The sequence below is a fragment of the Protopterus annectens genome, chromosome 3.part1, assembly GCF_019279795.1.
Source record: "Protopterus annectens isolate FY-2018-M chromosome 3.part1, PAN1.0, whole genome shotgun sequence".
Classification (NCBI taxonomy): domain Eukaryota; kingdom Metazoa; phylum Chordata; order Ceratodontiformes; family Protopteridae; genus Protopterus; species Protopterus annectens.
In genome coordinates, this window is record NC_056732.1 from 731,126,626 (window position 1) to 731,143,617 (window position 16,992).

Consider the following 16,992-nt stretch of genomic DNA (forward strand, 5'->3'; position numbering starts at 1 on the left):
ATTGTCGCTAAATACCTTTGCTGTCTATCTCCCTATTCTGCGACTACCAATCTTCTGAAAAAATGTAAGGATAAAGAGACCGCACAGGTCCAAAACTGCCGACAACGCTTTTGTTAAGCTAGTCGCCAGTTCGCCAATACTCTTCGCAGCCCCTGATGGCCCACCTCAGTGGATTCGCAGGCCGCTACCGAGACCCGTTCATGGTCTGGTATGGCGTGAGACTCTTCTTTGACTACGGAGTCCGGTATGCCGTGAGACTCTTTTTGACTACGGAACCTGTGGATGTCTCTACCTTGGATGGGTCCAGAGCTGCTGTGCAGGCACCGGCCTCTGGGGAAGTTCTTCCCACTACTGATTTTTGACGCAAACCAACGACGTCTTTCTCGTCTTCAGCTCTGTCTAAAACTACAGAGTTTCTAAGGCCAAGAGTACGAGCTACGCCTAAAAAACAGATGACCCAATCTCAAGCACCTGCTTCCTTGCCACAACATCAAATGCTTAAAATGTCAGAAGACCGGATTATGCTGATTAGGGGAAGCCAGCCTTCTCCTGCTAAGAGAAAGAGATCTGGCCCCAGCAGCTCTAACAGGCCAAGAGTCCGACGACTTTTGAGGTTTCTGAATATGAAGACATGCCTTTATCTGCTTATGAGGACTTAGATGCAGAGGAATCTATTCCCTCTGCTTCCTCTCCAAAAGATTTTTCTTTTGGTGAAACCCTGCATACTTTGAGAGCATTTCCACTGGGAATGCCAAGACCTATCCTCAGTCAAAAAGAGACTCTGAGAATTTTTAAATTTGCCACAACATAGACCATTAGCAATACCTCCAGTTCTGGATGGTGTCTTTATGGAATCCAGTCTAACTCCTGATACTGCTCCAAGGAAACCAGACCGGTACTACAGAGTCCCTGACTCTCTCAAATTTATTTTCAAAAATCTTACTGCTGACCCAGAGGTCATTTTCCAGGGGCCTAAAGGTATAAAAGCAACTACAGCTAAGAATCCCGCCATTTTGGACAGGGATTCCCGAGCTTTAGACAGATGGGGTAAAAAAGTATACACTTCTGCAACTCTCACCATTAGGGCATTTTGCCATTTCACATGCTGAAATAGCAGCATCATATTATGGAGCTTATTAAGCAGAAATTATTTTCAGACTGTGCAGAAAATAAGGAATTATAAGAGCTTATGCATTCTGCAAGCCAAGTCAGCAAGCATACTTTGCGATGTGGCTTTGACGCCCTAGAAGCATCTTGCAGGGCAGCAGTCACTGGTTCTGTACTGAGAAGGCATGCTTGGCTTAAGGAGCAGACCTGGCCAGACCATGTCAAATCAAAATTACTAGATGCTCCTTTGAACAAGGACAATCTGTTTGGCACCAAAGCAGAAGAGGTTTTAAAAAAGATGGAAGAAAAAGCTAAATCTATGCAGACAGTCAAAGATTTTTTTGCAAGTGCAGCCTCCTAGATTCAGTAGACATTGCCCCTCAAAACATTGGTCCTTTCCAGCCCCCTCAAGGACATCTCAAACTAGACCCAGAGGAAACACCCCCCCCCCAGATTACAGTCTCAGGGTATGCAGAGATCTAAGCAATGGAGTGCCTCCACTTCAGAAACGGGGAGTGCTAAGCCACCTCCTTACGGAAAGAATTCACAATGACTTCTCAACCCCACTCCTCACCTCTGCCCAACTGCTCGTGCCCAATGAGTAAAGCTTGCCCGTCATGCAAAAACCTGGACCTCAATCACCAAAGACCGATGGGTTCTCAACATTGTATCCCAGGGGTACAAATTTTACTTCCACTCACTGCCAACCCCAAAAGGGTTCCCAGACCTTCCTCCAAACCAGTGGGCAGAGGCACAAAACCAATTTCAATCCCTGCTCTCCATAAGGGCAATTCAACCTTTTCCTGCAGAACAGATAGGTCAAGGCTTCTATTCCAGACTTTTCCTGGTACCCAGAAAAGGGGGCACTTGGTGCCCAATCCTAGATCTTTCAATTCTAAACACCTTCCTGGTGGTACCAAAATTCAAAATGCTAACCGTTCATCAGCTTCTTCCTATGCTGTCCAAAGATGCCTGGTTGGCACCCTAGACCTAAAAGAGCCCCATCTGCACATCCCTATCAGGGAGTCGTGCAGGAAATACTTACATTTCAGGGCAGGGTGTATGCATTATCAGATGTTCTTCGTGTTTCAGTGTTGCAGTCATTACATTTGGGTTATCTGCTTGCAGGTAGCCCTCAGTCGGCCTGATTAACAAAGTCTTGGGTCCTGCGTCTGTTGCTGTCCCTTCTTCCATGACGTCAGGTTGTCAGGGGTATAAAACATGCAGCCGACGCCATTACACCAGTCTTTCTTGCCGTGCGGTGCCTGAAGCAGAAGCAGTTTGCAAGTGCCGGCCGGCAGACTCCTGAAATTTTCGTTTTCGAATTTCAGAACCGAAGTCTTCAACTAAAGCTAAGTACCCCGTTGGAGAAACTTTTTCTTGCTCCTTACCGATGTCAGTAAAAGTTAATAATTGCATTACTTGTGGAAAGCAAATACCTCATAAAGATTTTAATTCGTACTATATCCCTTGCCTAGGTCCTGACCACGACGTACGTACCTTGCTGTCGGTTTTGTGCTTTATTTAATCAATGCACTATCCATCGTCGATATATTTTCACCTCTAAATATTTTGGTTCTCGGTTTAATTATCTGGAAATGTCGTTGGTTAGCCGTCCGACTACCGGGATTCCGAAAAAAACGCAAAGATAAAGACAGAGACAGGCCGTTGAGGTCCATAACTGCCGACGACTCTTCTCCTAAGCCAGTCACCAGTTCGCCGGTACTCAGTGAGGCACTTTCGCAGCCCCTGATACCCGCTACTTCTGATTTGCAGGCCTCTACTGAGACCCATTTGGGGTCCGGTATGCCGCAAGATGCTTAAACTATGGATCCTGCGGATGTCTGTACCTTGGATGGGTATTCAGGGAGTATTCAGGCCTACAGACTTGCAATTTAAACCGACACCTCCTTCTTCACTTAGGCCTAAATTTCGAACCATGCCTAAAAAAGCGACGCCCAGGCCACATGCTCAGGCCTCTATGCCTAACAAATAAATGATAAGAATGGCTGAAGATCTAATAACTCTAATCAGGGGTAGCCAACCCCCCTCCCCCCTTGTAAGAGGCCTAGGACTGAAGTTGTTTATGAATCTTCTGACCAGGATTCTGTTTTTTTTTTTAATTCTTCTGATGATCTGGATTTACCCTTATCTACTTATGAGGATTCTGATGCAGACGACTCTATTCCCTCTGCTTCCCCTCCAGATGATTTTTCTTTTGGTGAAACCTTACATACTCTTAGGGAGCATTTCCACTGGGAAAGCCAGGATTTTTCTGATTCAGAAAAGAGGCTCAGGGATTTCTCCTGCCTCAGCATAGGCCTTTAGCTATTCCTCCTGTACTAGACATTGTTGATGCTTTTTCAGAATCTAGTTTGGCCCCTGATTCCTTACCTCCTGCTCCCAGAAAACTTAACAGATACTACAGGGTCCCAGAGTCACACAAGTTCCTTTTTAAAAATCCTAGTGCGGATCCGGAGAGTATTTCTCAGGGGCCCAAGGGCATTAAGGCTTTTACTGCTAAAAATCCTAACCCCTTCTGATAGAGACTCCAGGGCGCTGGATAGATCGGGGTAAGAAGGTTTACACTTCTGCAGCCTTGGCCATTAGGGCTTTAAACTGCCAGTTTCATATGTTAAAGTATCAGCAACATGTTATTGGATTGCTTAAACAGAAAATGATGTTGATACCTGATTGTGTGGAAAATAAAGAATTGCAGGATTTAATGCATTCTGCTGAACAGGTTGGAAAACATACTTTGCAATGTGGTTTTGATTCATTAGAGGCCTCTTGCAGGGCTGCTGTTACTGGGTCTGTGCTCAGAAGGCATGCTTGGCTTAAGGAGCAATCTTTACCTGACCATGTTAAAGCTAAATTGTTGGATGCTCCCTTAAATCAGGACCGCCTGTTTGGCAACAAGGCTGAGGAAGTTCTTAAAATGATGGAAGGTAAAGCTAAATCTATGCAAAATGTTAAAGATTTCTTACAAGTTCAGCCTCCTAGATTTAGTAGGCACTGGCCCTCTAAAAATTGGTCCTTTCCAGCCCCTTCCAGGTCTTCTAAAGCCAAACCCAGACACAGCAGAAACCCCAAGTTTCAGTCCCAGGGGACACACCGGACTAAAGTGGGGGGCCTCCACTTCCAAATCTGGGAGTAATAAGACTCCCCCCATGGTGAACTGTCTCAATCAATGACTTCCTTTTAAAATTTCCAAGCACTTGTCAACTTGACTGCCCCCTTGGGGGGGGAAATTGCTCTTCATGCAAAGAACTGGGAACTCATTACCCAGGACAAATGGGTTTTGAATATAGTGTCCCAGGGATACAGGTTTCACTTCCACACTTTGCCAGCACCAAACGGGTGGCTGGACCTACACCCAAATCAGTGGGCAGAGGCCCAAAAACAAGTACTTTCTCTCTTAAGCATGGGGGCGTTTCAGTTGGCACCAGAAGAGGAAAAGGGACAAGGTTTCTACTCGAGAATTTTCCTGGTACCCAGAAAAGACAGTTCATGGTGTCCTATCCTGGACCTGTGTACTCTAAACACCTTTTTGGAGATTCCAAAATTCAAGAAGCTATCTCTTCAACAGTTGCTTCCTATGCTAGGCAAAGACGCCTGGTTGGCAACACTAGATTTAAAAGAAGCATACCTGCACATCCCAATTGGGGAATCTTGCAGAAGATACCTTCGCTTCAAAGCAGGCTAAACAACAGTATCAGTTCTCTGCACTGCCCTTTGGCTTATTTACTTCACACAGGGTATTCACAAAGTGCCTAGCTCCAGTTATTGCATTCTGCAGGCAAAGAAATATTCAAATATACCCATACCTGGACGACTGTGTAATTCGGGCAGAAAGCCAGGACATACTTTTGAATCATCTGGCCTTTGTACAAAGGGTTCTAACCTGTCTGGGATACACCATTAACAAACAGAAATCTCACCTGGGAGCAAGCTTGAATACAATTTCCCAGATGGCTTACCTCACGCCAGAGAAACAAATTCATTTGACAACCTACTTCAAACAAGTGGCCACAAAATCCCTGCTATCTGCAAGACAAATACTGCAAGCCTTGGGGTTCATGGCCTCCTGCATTCTTCTAATTCCATATGTAAGACTGCATATGAGGAAACTACAGTGGTATCTAAAAAACTTATGTTGTCAACATTCCCATGATCTAGAAGCAATGATCCCTATCATACCTTGCCTATGCCTCGAGTTTCTTTGGTGGGCAGAGGCCTGCCACCAAAACAAGGGACTACCTTTCACACCACCCCCTGCCGCTCAAACACTAACAGACGCATCAGACTATGCATGGGGGGCTCACCTGGCAGGGAAGTGCATTCAGGGCAAATGGAACCCAAGTCAAATGCACCTGCAAATCAATCAAAAAGAAATGTTAGCTATACAGAATACTCTTGACAGCCTTCAAGGACCACATTTTTCCAGGACAACTAATGGCAAAGACGGACAAACACCACTGTCATGTGGTACATAAACAAGCAGGGGGATACACATTCTTACCCCCTCTGCAGATTAGCCATGGCATTGTGGAACACAGCCTTGAGCTACCAAGTGCACCTACAAGCTCAATTCTTGCCAGGAAAATTTAAATACACTGGCAGACGGACTAAGCAGAAACCTCATGGACCCACACGAGTGGAAACTGGAACCAAGGATTTTCAACATGTTGACAAGCAAATGGGGGAGCTCAGATATAGACCTGTTTGCCTCTCCCCAGAACTACCAATTGGACACATTTTGCACAAGGACTCCCCACAAACAAGCCTGGAAAATGGATGCTCTGTCCTTCAGCTGGAAAAGCCTATGCCTTCCCCCCTCTGCCTCTGCTCTCCAACGTACTACTGAAAATCAAACAGGACAATCCAAGGATGATTTTGATTGCTCCAGACTGGCCGTGACAACACTGGTACTCCCTCCAGCACAGTGTGCCATGGTTATCTCCATGGCACCGGCCTCTGACTCCTTCCCCTGCTGTCTCAGCAGGAAAACCAGATTCTGCACCCAAAACTTCCAACACTGAACCTTGCAGCGTGGCTAATTACTTAATCTCTCCTTTACCATTCCTCAGCAAACCTGTGATGGATATTTTAGAGGCTAGGAGGCCTAGTACTAGAAAATCTTATGCTGAAAAATAGAAAAGATTCTGTGCCTGGAACCAATCTCAAGGGATGAGCACAGCAGCGCCCAATTTACCTCAGATTTTACATTACTTAACTGAGATGCTTCACAAGGGCCTGTCTTCCTCCTTTAAAATCCACGCCTCGGCCATTTCATCTCATAACACAGAACCCGCCCCTCTTCTCTCATCCACTGCTCAAGCAGTTCCTCAGAGGGGCCAGAAATTTGAGACCACCCAGGAGAGCTCCAACCCCAGCCTGGGACCTTAACTTTGTCTTAGAGAAACTCACTCTACCTCCTTTTGAGCCAGCTGCTACTGCAGACCTAAAATTTCTTTCTTGGAAAACAGCTTTCCTTTTAGCAGTCACTTCAGCTAGAAGGGTATATGAATTACAGGCCCCTATGGCAGTGGAGCCTTTCATCATCTTTCATGCGGACAGGGTATCCCTCAGCACCAATCCATCCTTCATGCCCAAGGTGATATCCACTGTGGCTCTTAATCAGTCCATTCATTTGCCAACCTTCTTTCCCAGTCCACAGAATAAAGGGGAATGGATACTGCATTCCTTAGATGTGCACAGACAACTTAGATTCTACTTGGACAGGACGAAACCTCAAAGGAAATCTGAACAACTGTGGGTGGCATTTGCTGCAGGGGCAGAGGGGAAGGCTATTTCAAAGCAAACCATTTCTAAATAGATAAGCCATTGCATTCATTTCTGCTATAAGCACCATGGAAAACCTATCCCCCAAGGGATCAGACCTCACTCCACCAGGGTTGCATCTACCTCTACAGCCTTTCTCAGAGGCGTCCCTACCAGGGACATCCTAGAAGCTGCTACCTGGAGTTCCATACATACCTTCACCAAGCATTATCATTTGCAATTTTTTTCTAAGTCTAGAGCTGGCTTTGCCACTGCAGTCTTGCAGGGCCTTATAGCTGGCCCTAATGCAATCTAAATTCCTCCTCCCAACTATAGCTTTGGGAATCTACCCAAATGTAATGACTGCAACAGTGAAAAACGAAGAACATAGTACAGTTGTGTACACTTACCATAAATGTAGATGTTCAAGTGTATTCACTGTTGCAGTCCTGGTTACCCTCCCTCCAGCCCCCTAACTTCTTTTGGCTGTACCTCTACTTTCCTTTACTATACTAAAAAGCCTTTTTGGTGTATTTGCTTTTTTGTTGGAGGTATATCTTTGTATTTTTATGTTTAATTGCTTCCCATTAGGGGGGCACCTGACATCTGGGGCAAGAAAAACTGACATAATGGTGTCTGCTGCATGTTTTATACCCCTGACGACCTGACGTCATGGAAGAAGGGACAGCAACTGACGCAGGACCCAAGACTTTGTTAATCAGGCCGACCGGGGGCTACCTGCAAGCAGATAACCCAAATGTAATGACTGCAACAGTGAATGCACTCTAACATCTACATTTATGGGAAGTGTACACAACTGTACTTTCTTTATACTGCTAGTGTTCTTGTGTTGGAATTAGGGGGTCGACCAAAGCCCTAGAGATGAAGAGTTTTAGATGACTGGCCTGTTGAGGGATAGCTGCACAGCAGGATGACTTAACTTTCTGCTTCCCTTGCCAGATCTTCTCTACTATGTCACTAGAAAAAAAAAAGATTCTGTAGGTGTGGAGATTGCTACAACAGAACTCTCTTAAACATGTAGGACCAAATGAAATGTTAAGGGGTGCAGGTGACTTGTAAGTGCTATATTAGAATCCATTGAGCCGTTATTTGCTGGCATTTGCACCGTATCCTTGTGGGCTCCAGTAACGCATCCGGATATATTGAGGTGAATTGAGAATTTGCAGAAGGTGAGCACACTAATTCTAGATTTTACAGATTTCTGCTGTTAAATCAATTCTGCCTTATTGCTGATTCCGGAGAGGGTGCTGCTACTAATCGGCATGGTACAGGAAACGAGAATTTAATAGTCTTTGTATATGGCCTTTGTATAGGTTTGCTGACAGGAATACTGTCTTAAACACTGCATACAGCGAGCAGATTTTTTTGCCTTTTTTGTATGTAAGCAGCAGTGAAACAATATGTAAAATGCAGAAGACATTATAAGGTTGCACTCTTCATTTACTCTCTGTGGTCTGTTGATATTACCAGGGTTTTAATGTCACCTTGAATTGGCCACACTTATAAAAGAATGCTAAGCTGCATATTTTCATTTTGGAAGTTATGAAGGAAACTGCACAAGTTGCATGAACTAGGCAGGGCTGCATCTTATTTGGGCATTACATTAATCATATATGAGTTTTGCTCTTAAAATATCAATGTACTTTATTGTAACCGAGAGTAATGTATTCAGGTGGCACTTTTCTTTTTTGTTTGAGGCTTTCCACATTTTTCTGTAGCCCTGGATTATTTTAAAAGTTTTGCATGAGAATTTTGAGACTGATTTTCCATTGAGTTCATTCTGTGATGCATATCTCTGTATGTGCTTTAGTATTTATGGTGAGATCTTAACCAACTCTGTAATTTTTTTACAGACTCCAAAAACTAAAGCCACAATTTTAAAGTTATGCAGCATCTGCGTGTACTTGCCACAGGATCAGCTCACCCACTGGGGGGTTGGAACTGTAGAGGATCACCTCCGTCCCTACATGCCAGAATAGTGCATTGACCAGCAAAAAACAGAGAAGATCAGAACAGATGATGGCAGTGAACTCTCATTTTCCTCATTAGTTCTTCCTAGAATTAGAAGAAAATGGTCTCCTCTTCAGAACACTTGTACACATGAAAACTTCATTCTGGAATTTTTTTGGTTTTAGTCATCTGCATTTCAGAACATTTGTTTCCATTGTCTTTTTTTTTTTGTTCTTTTTACAAAGTTGCCTACATGGACCTTGAGAGTAAAATGGTGCCTGATTGCATTGCATCAGCACTTTATTAAAGGAAAGTGAAATGAAGGAACTGTTACATGTTGAAATAGTTAAGCGGAAAAAATTATCTTTCTGGTGGTCTTCTCATTTGTGCTGGTCAAGTGCATGACATATTGTCAGTATTTACAAAGGGTGAGGTAGAAATATAACCTAGGCATTTGCCATCTAATAGCCTTGTGATTCAAGTGTGATTAAATGAAAGAAAAAAATCTGTATATTTAACCAACACTGATCTTGCAGAACACGTAAGGTGTTCTAACTGGCTGAAAAGGTTAAAGTGGAAAGAAATATGCCAGTAAAGGCATCTCTTGTTAAATGTAGGCATGTTGCCTCATTTGCTGGGCCATGATTCTGTTTGCTGGCACTTTTCATTTTCCCTAGATTGCTGTGTAACTGTATAAAAAGAATGTTTTCCATTCACTGGACACTTTATACGGGTTATAACATGAAGCAGACTCTGCATATGGCAGATCTGGAGTCTGGAATAGCAGAGCAGCTAAGATTGTAATATAAATTTAATTTGTGCTATATCAGAGCTGCTGACTGTCAGGGGAAATGTCTGCAATATGAGGTAAGCGGATTATATTACTGCTGGCAAGTTGTGCAGAGCATACTGATTTCTAATACAGTACAGAAGTATTTGTCTGGAAAAACCCATTGGGTTTCTTTAACTTTATTTTTTTGTCTTAAAATGCAAAAAAAAAATATATCAAGCAGTTGTCAGCTGTTAAAATAACTTTTTGGAGTGTCTAGAAGGGTTACAATAAGTAATTTTATTTGATTTGAAATTGTGCAATGAACACACGGAAGACTACTGTGAGCCTTTGAAGAGAGCTCTGAAAAAAATTAAGCGCATTATGTGTTTTATTTCAGATATTTACATAAGCCTTCCCTTTTGAGTAAAAACAGTGCTAATCAGTTGCTTATTTGTACTTGCCTTCTGTTCAGAATTGGGACTATATTGGAAATTACAATAAATTAACAGACTGATTAATTTCATCAGCAGTTGTGTGTTTGTGTCTTTTTTGCTTATTGTCTATTCGCATATCTTGAGTTGGTCCACACTTTTGGATTGTACATCAGTAAAGAACATATCCGTATATAGTGCTTGCAACTAACTGCATCACTACCTTCATATTTCTTTTGATGACATTCCTAATTGTATTTTGAGGGACCTTCTACTCCTTTTGTCGTATGTAAAATAATCCTGTCAGAAAACGAACAGGTTCTTGATTTAAGGTACTTGTGAAAGTGTGTGGGCAGGCTTGGGAGAGACATTGAAGCCACATTCTTATTGCTTTTTGTAGCCAGCAGATATTTCAGCCTTTGGAGCGGTCATTTTTTGGAAGTCGTGTTTAAAACCTCATGACCTTTTTTCCAAGAAAATAGACCCTTTCTCCACTCTGTGTGTGTGTGTGTGTATATACGTGTACTACTGTTTCCTAGGTTCACTTTTCTCTCTCCCTTTCTTGCCTGAAACCAGAGTTTTTTTTCCCCTCTTTCAGCTCAGTCCATCAGTGCACTTGGGGGCACAGCAGTTTCAAGAGGACTTATCGTGATGTGTTAGGTTTAATTAGCAGTAATGGTGGTGCAACTGGTAGCACATTCGTCTTTGATGTGCAGGAGGCTGTCGAGTTCTATTCCCACACCAGCAGTGCAGCGTAAGGGGATGCTGCACTCCTGTGCATGTCAACCTTGGATGAAATGTTAAATCAAGGGCTTGTGTGCATGAGTTTGTGGTAGTGGATGTAAAAGATTCCTTGACACCTATCAAAAAAGAGTGGGGGGGTGGGTGTTCTGTTTGCTGTTGCAGTCCTGACTTAGGATCATAGGCAGTTACTAGGCTATTGGCCCTGAGGCCCTTACAAACCTAGCTAAGAATTTAACACATGTTCCAACAAATCAGCACCCTCTGCCACTGTCCAGCAGGGACATAGGTGGAATCCCAGGGGTGTATTTTCTGTTTCCCATCCAGTTATCCAGGTTGCGCTTAAGGTTTAATGAGGTACTCTGCTTTACGTGGAGAGGGCATCTATTCCACAAAAGGGGAGTCTCCGGGACACATCTGCCCTGTCAACAAGTCCTATTGTTATCACAGACCAGGTTGGGGTCTCGCGTTCGGGTTACATGAGTGCAGCTTGATTTGCAGATATGCAGCAGTCTCATCAGGGCAGGATCTGAGGTTGCTTTGTAAGCAAGACAGAAGTCACCTCTGAGGAGTTTGTAGGAGATTGAGTTACTTAATCTGTGTAAGGTTGTTTGAAGCCCTGAATTCTCTGGGTGAGGAATCTCTGTGGTCTCTCCAGCTGCTGCATGTGCTTTGTGTGAGGTACATGCCGAAAGGGGCATTGTATTCAGTAATCAATCTTATAAGGGAAGAATACAGGGATGTTATGACCACCTTTTCTTTGGATGAGATACCCTTACTAATGAGATGGGCCATGTAGAAAGCTTTCCATACAACGGAGGCCAACATGGTGGTCAAAAGTCAGTTTGCTATCAACCTGAGTTCCCAAGTCCCTTATGACTGAATGCGTGCTTAGTGCCTTATTTTCACTGTGATAATTTGTGGGAATGTCATTCTCCCCAAAAGTGATGATGCATTTTTTAGCATTCAGTTTGAGGCCATTTTTCTGGCACCAGTCATTTGTTTGGGTGAGACCCTCTTGGATGATGTCCACATCACTAAGGAATTGATGACAGCACCCAGCTTGCAGTCATCTGCAAACTTGGGTCAGCCATAGCCCACTAGATTTGGCCTGCATCACTGAGAAGTATATCCCAAACAGCTGAGGCCCCAAGACCAATCCCTGTGGTACACCACGTATTATGGGTCTACTACTTGAGGTGGCTTCCCCTATTTTGACTAGGTGGGTTTTATCAGTGAGCCAGTTTGCTACCCATCTGGTAACATATGGATTGATGCCTAGTTGAGAGAGTTTATCTATTATACCTGAGTGTGCAATAGTATCGAAGGCCTTGGCCAGGTCAAGGTAGGTGGTGTGCACCATCTTACCCTCGTCTATGGCATTTGTGACCGTCTCAAAGAAGTTGACCAGATTTAACAGGCATGACCTCCCTTTGACAAAAACCAAACTGTGTGGGATCAAGTGTCTGGAGGTTGCCAATGTCCTTGTTAATGAGGTCCATGAAAATCTGCCCCATTCCCTTGCAGATCGAGCAAGTTAGGCTGATGGGTCTATAATTTCCTGGATCAGTGGACATTCCACCTTTGTGCAAAGGGATGGCAGCTGTCCTCCATTCGACTGGGACAAAGCCAGTACTCACCCTTTGGTTGAATAGAGAACCTAATGGTGCTACAAGTTCATGTAGGATGCAGCTTGGGATGTTATCTGGTCCCATGGAGGCTGTATTTTTTCACTTTGAGAGGGCAGTGATGACTTGCTCCCCAGAGATAAGGGGAAGGGAGCAGGTACTGGGATGTCCTGTTTTACTGATTGGGACAGAGGAGTGAAGTTTTCACTGAACCGGTCTGCCAGCAGGTTGGCTATATCTATAGGGTTTGTGTATGTGGTGTCCTTGACCACCACTTCTGAGCAGATCTGGGTGCTTCCCTTGGGATTGTGGACATATTTGAAGAAAGCCTTGCAGTTATCTTTAGAGGATGTGGCCAGTTTGAACTCTGTTTGCTTTGGAGGATTTCACCATTGCTCTTATTTGCATTCTCAGGCTAAGGAGAGGTTGCATCCAATTAGACACCTGTGCCTCCTTGGTCCTGGACAGCATTTTTTTTCCTTTTATTATAGAGTTTATTTATTGCAGATGTCCGCCAGACAGGTTTACTCTTCCTTAAGGAGGAGGATTTTGTCCTGTCTGATTTTCCTGTTTCCATGCAGCTATATAAATGCTTTTATAGTACTTTGGTGCGAGTTTGAGCATATGTGCCAGTTCCTGTGGAGGGGGCTGTGAAGCTGTTTATACCTTCCCTCAGGAGGTTGTAATCAGGTTTGGAGATTTTGTTTGACCCTAGCTAGGGGGATTGGGGGAGATGGTGACTTTGAAAGTGACTGCTTTGTGGTCCGATCTTAACAGGAATGACGACACTCTAGGGATGTTGCAGTGGTTACTCATGTTGGTTAATACCAAGTCCAAGATATTTTCACCTCTCTTGGGGGTGTCAACCAACTGGTCCAAGGCACTTACATTGACGAAATCAAGGAAATCTCTGGGCATTTGTGCTTTGGCATGAGTATTTCTTCCAGTCTATGGTTGGATAGTTAGTCACCCAGGGTCAAGGTAAAGGGTTGAATCTTGATAGATTCGAAGAGGTCCAGATAGGCGGAGTGGGCATCTTGAGTCTGAGTTGGAGGCCTTTAGCTAGCTATGATTTGAATAGGTATCTTGTTAGTTGTTAACTGCACCTGGAGTATTTCCTGAACATCATACTGCTTGACCAGCCTAGAGGTGTGTATGTCTTATATATATTGCAACTCCACCTCCTTTTGTTTTGCTGCCCACGGCTTGGGGTCTGAATGAATGATAGGATGAGTAACTTGGTATGGCTAGGGTGTGCTCTGCAGCTTTGAACCAGGTTTCTGTGATTGCACAAATGTCAGCTTCTTCCAGCGTTAAGAATGCTTGCAATAAGTGCAGTTTCATGTTTTTAGATGCCTAGCGTTTAGCAGTAAGACCTTTTGATGAAATTTTCATGTTGGTAGTTTTGACCTTATGGCATTGCCTAAAAAAGGCACTATGGGGGCTGCAAAAGCCTTTGCCAGCAGCCTAAAGCCCAAGGGGAGACAGGTGCAGGCCATATGTGGCAAAGCATCGTGGCTTGTCAATCTTGTCATCCCAGGCTGTCAGGTACTAGATCCCCTTTGAATGACCCCAGAAACAAGCTTGTGGCCGGCCTGACTACCAGAGATTTTCCCCCTTTTCCTGCAGCCAGCAGACACCCTTTATGATGTCACTGCATTTGGGTGTAAAGGGAATCATTTGATGCTATGACAGCAGTACTTTCTTGCCCCTAAGTAGGAGCCCCCCCCCAGTATGTCCTCAGGGTCAGGGGTCTAGGACCATAGATTCCAGAGTAAGTGTGAAGGAGGAGGGAGCAACCCTGACTGAGGAGACGGACCAAGTCTATCCCGTAGCCAAGAGAGGAAGGAGGGAGTGAGGGAATATTGCAGCAGTGATTACAATCTAACATCTACATTTATGGTAAGTGTACACAATGATAATCTGTTCTTCATGTTTCACTGCTGCAGTCCTGACTTGTGAGATGACTCCCAAAGTTGAAAGGAGGGTAGATGGAAGGGCCAAGGAGAGGCAAGGATTCCCTGCAAAATGGCAGTGGCAAACCCTGCTCTGGACTTGAAAAAGGTAGGAAGATGGTAATGTTTGATTACTCAAGTCATAAGTACCAGTATGACTCTGTCCTAGTCCATGTTGACTGTGACCGGAGAAGTACCTTGTTGGACAGTATGAAGAGACACATGATAGAATTCTTGGATCATGTGTCCCAGGCAGGTATTAGCTTAGCATTGAGCAGTATTCTTCCTTCTGCAAGGATGACACCAAAGTACCAAGAGAAGATAATTTACTTTAATAATTGGCTTAGTTTTTGGTGTCTCTTCACAGTGGTACAATATTTGTTTGCTTAGGAGGCTAGACCACATTTCTTTGCAAGGGATAATCTGTACCTGTCCCCTAGGTTTTCAAATACTGGCTAAAACTGTGCCCCTATTGTGCCTATTTTAGGCAGTGTCAACCTGATCAACCTACTGACATATCTAAACTGACATAATCTAAAAATGTTATTGCTTAGTTCCAGGAATCTAAACAAAAAACTCCTCTCCCTGCAAACTCTCCTTAGGAGAATGTAGACTTCTTTGCAGTTACCAAGACGAACCATAGAGGGCACCACAGTAGTCCAAGGTTATAAAGTCTTCCACACATGTAGATCCACTGCTGCATATGTAGAGCTTAAAGGTGGAGTTGTCTAATTTTGTATTGAAACTAACATCTAAAGGCTGGTCAAACAGTAAAACACTTGAGCTTCTCCAGATCCAACTTGCCATAAGTAAAGTCCCATATCATATTCTTCCTGCTTCATGACCCAGGAAGCCCATACCACATATTTCAGTGTACTAGAGACCATTCCCATTCAATCCAACACAATGTTCATGGGAGACTTGTACTACCCCAACATTAAGTGAGAATTGAAGACATCTGACATGCAGGTCCAGAGATTCCTGGACTTTAACACAAGCATTCTTGCGCAGCAAATGTCTGTAACCTGGTCCTCACAAACATGGAAGAATGATGCAGCCCCCCTCCCATGTAAAGTCCTCATTGCTCAGGCCAGAGCACAAAGATGCCACCTTTGAAATAAATATTAAGCCTCGAGACCCCAGCTAACCTCAGCACATTTGAACACTATTCCAAGGTTAACTACCACTTACAAAAGTGGTAGTCAAGAAAAATTCCAAGCCTCCCCAGACTGAGAACACAGTTGCTTGTGCGAAATTGCTGACAAATCCTGTACAGTAATATAAATAGCTGCATTAGAGACAGCTCTACCTACTTGAAATAAACATAGGACAACCATCAAAAACAAGCCATCTGTTGGAATCCCAATATAAATGGGTTGTAAAAGAGAGAAAATCATGGCCAAAAACAGGAAGGGCATAGCCTAACGATGCAAAAACTCACCCGTTAATCAGAACAAGCAGCTCTGGGGACTAAAGTCCATGAAAACCAAATTCGGAGTAAAAATAGCCTCCCAAGCCAATGACAAGTCATAAGGCTTTCTTCAGTTATATGCAGCTTTAGAGTGCACACAACAGTATGCTGAACTAATGGTAAGTGGAACCAGGAGATTTAAGAAATTTGGCTGATAAATTTTGCTCCAGTTTTTCTGCCGTCACCCACAGTCACCTCTTGGAAAATAATGATGTTCTTCATGTTTCACTGTTGCAGTCATTACATTTGGGTAATCTGCTGGCAGATTGCCCTCAGTCGGCCTGATTAACAAAGTCTTGGGTCCTGCGTCAGTTGCTGTCCCTTCTTCCATGACGTCAGGGGTATAAAACATGCAGCCGACGCCATTACATCAGTCTTTCTTGCCACGCGGTGCCCGAAGCAGAAGCAGTTCACAAGTGCTGGTCGGCCGACTCCTGAAATTTTTGTTTTCAAGTTTCAGATACAAAGTTTTCAACTAAAAAGCTAAGTACCCTGTTGGGGAAACTTTTTCTTGGTCCTTACCGATGTCAGTAAAAGTTAATTGCATTACTTGTGGGAAGCAAATACTTCATAAGGATTTTCATTTGTACTGTATTCCTTGCCTAGGCCTTGACCATAACGTACCATCTGAAGTAGGATATTCATTTGTCTGCAACCTGTGGGTTATGGATCCGATATCGGATCCGAACCGGCATAGTTTCCAGCTATGGATCCAAGCTCTCAGCTCCTCCCCTCACCCATAATGCCCTGCTCTACCCTCATGACCTCAGATCTTGTTTGCCGCGCTGGTAACTGGATGTGGTTTCTTTAGCTCTCAGCTAAGTGGTATTTTCTTATATAGAAATTGAAATTTTTTGCTTTCTTTAAACTTTTTGTGTGAAAGTTGTAGGTTCCCTTTGTGTATTGACTGTTTTTAGTTTAAATTTATTTACAGTAGTATTTTTTATTCCCTCCCCTCGCTGGTACGTAGAGTGTGTGTGAGGCCTGTGTGCTTGTTTTAGTTTTTTGTTAAGTTACTTCTGTAACTTTTGGGAAGTTTTGACTATGGCTGACCAGCCTAAGTCATTCTTTTCTAAATGCTCCGAGTGTGGCCATAAGCTCTCACCGGCTGATGGCCACACTCGGTGTGTTA

At 43.7% G+C, this 16,992-nt stretch overlaps 1 protein-coding gene across 1 annotated transcript in view; it reads left to right on the top strand.

Annotated features, from left to right (window-relative positions):
• Positions 1 to 10,160, top strand: part of CCHR3.PART1H6orf62 (chromosome chr3.part1 C6orf62 homolog) — a gene marked incomplete in the record, with an annotated part of 567,964 nt that extends 557,804 nt beyond the window's left edge. Inside the window, 1 exon segment of the mRNA XM_044067089.1 lies at positions 8,766 to 10,160. Within this exon segment, the coding sequence (XP_043923024.1) occupies positions 8,766 to 8,891 (126 nt within the window).
• Between the last annotated feature and the right edge of the window lie 6,832 nt (positions 10,161 to 16,992).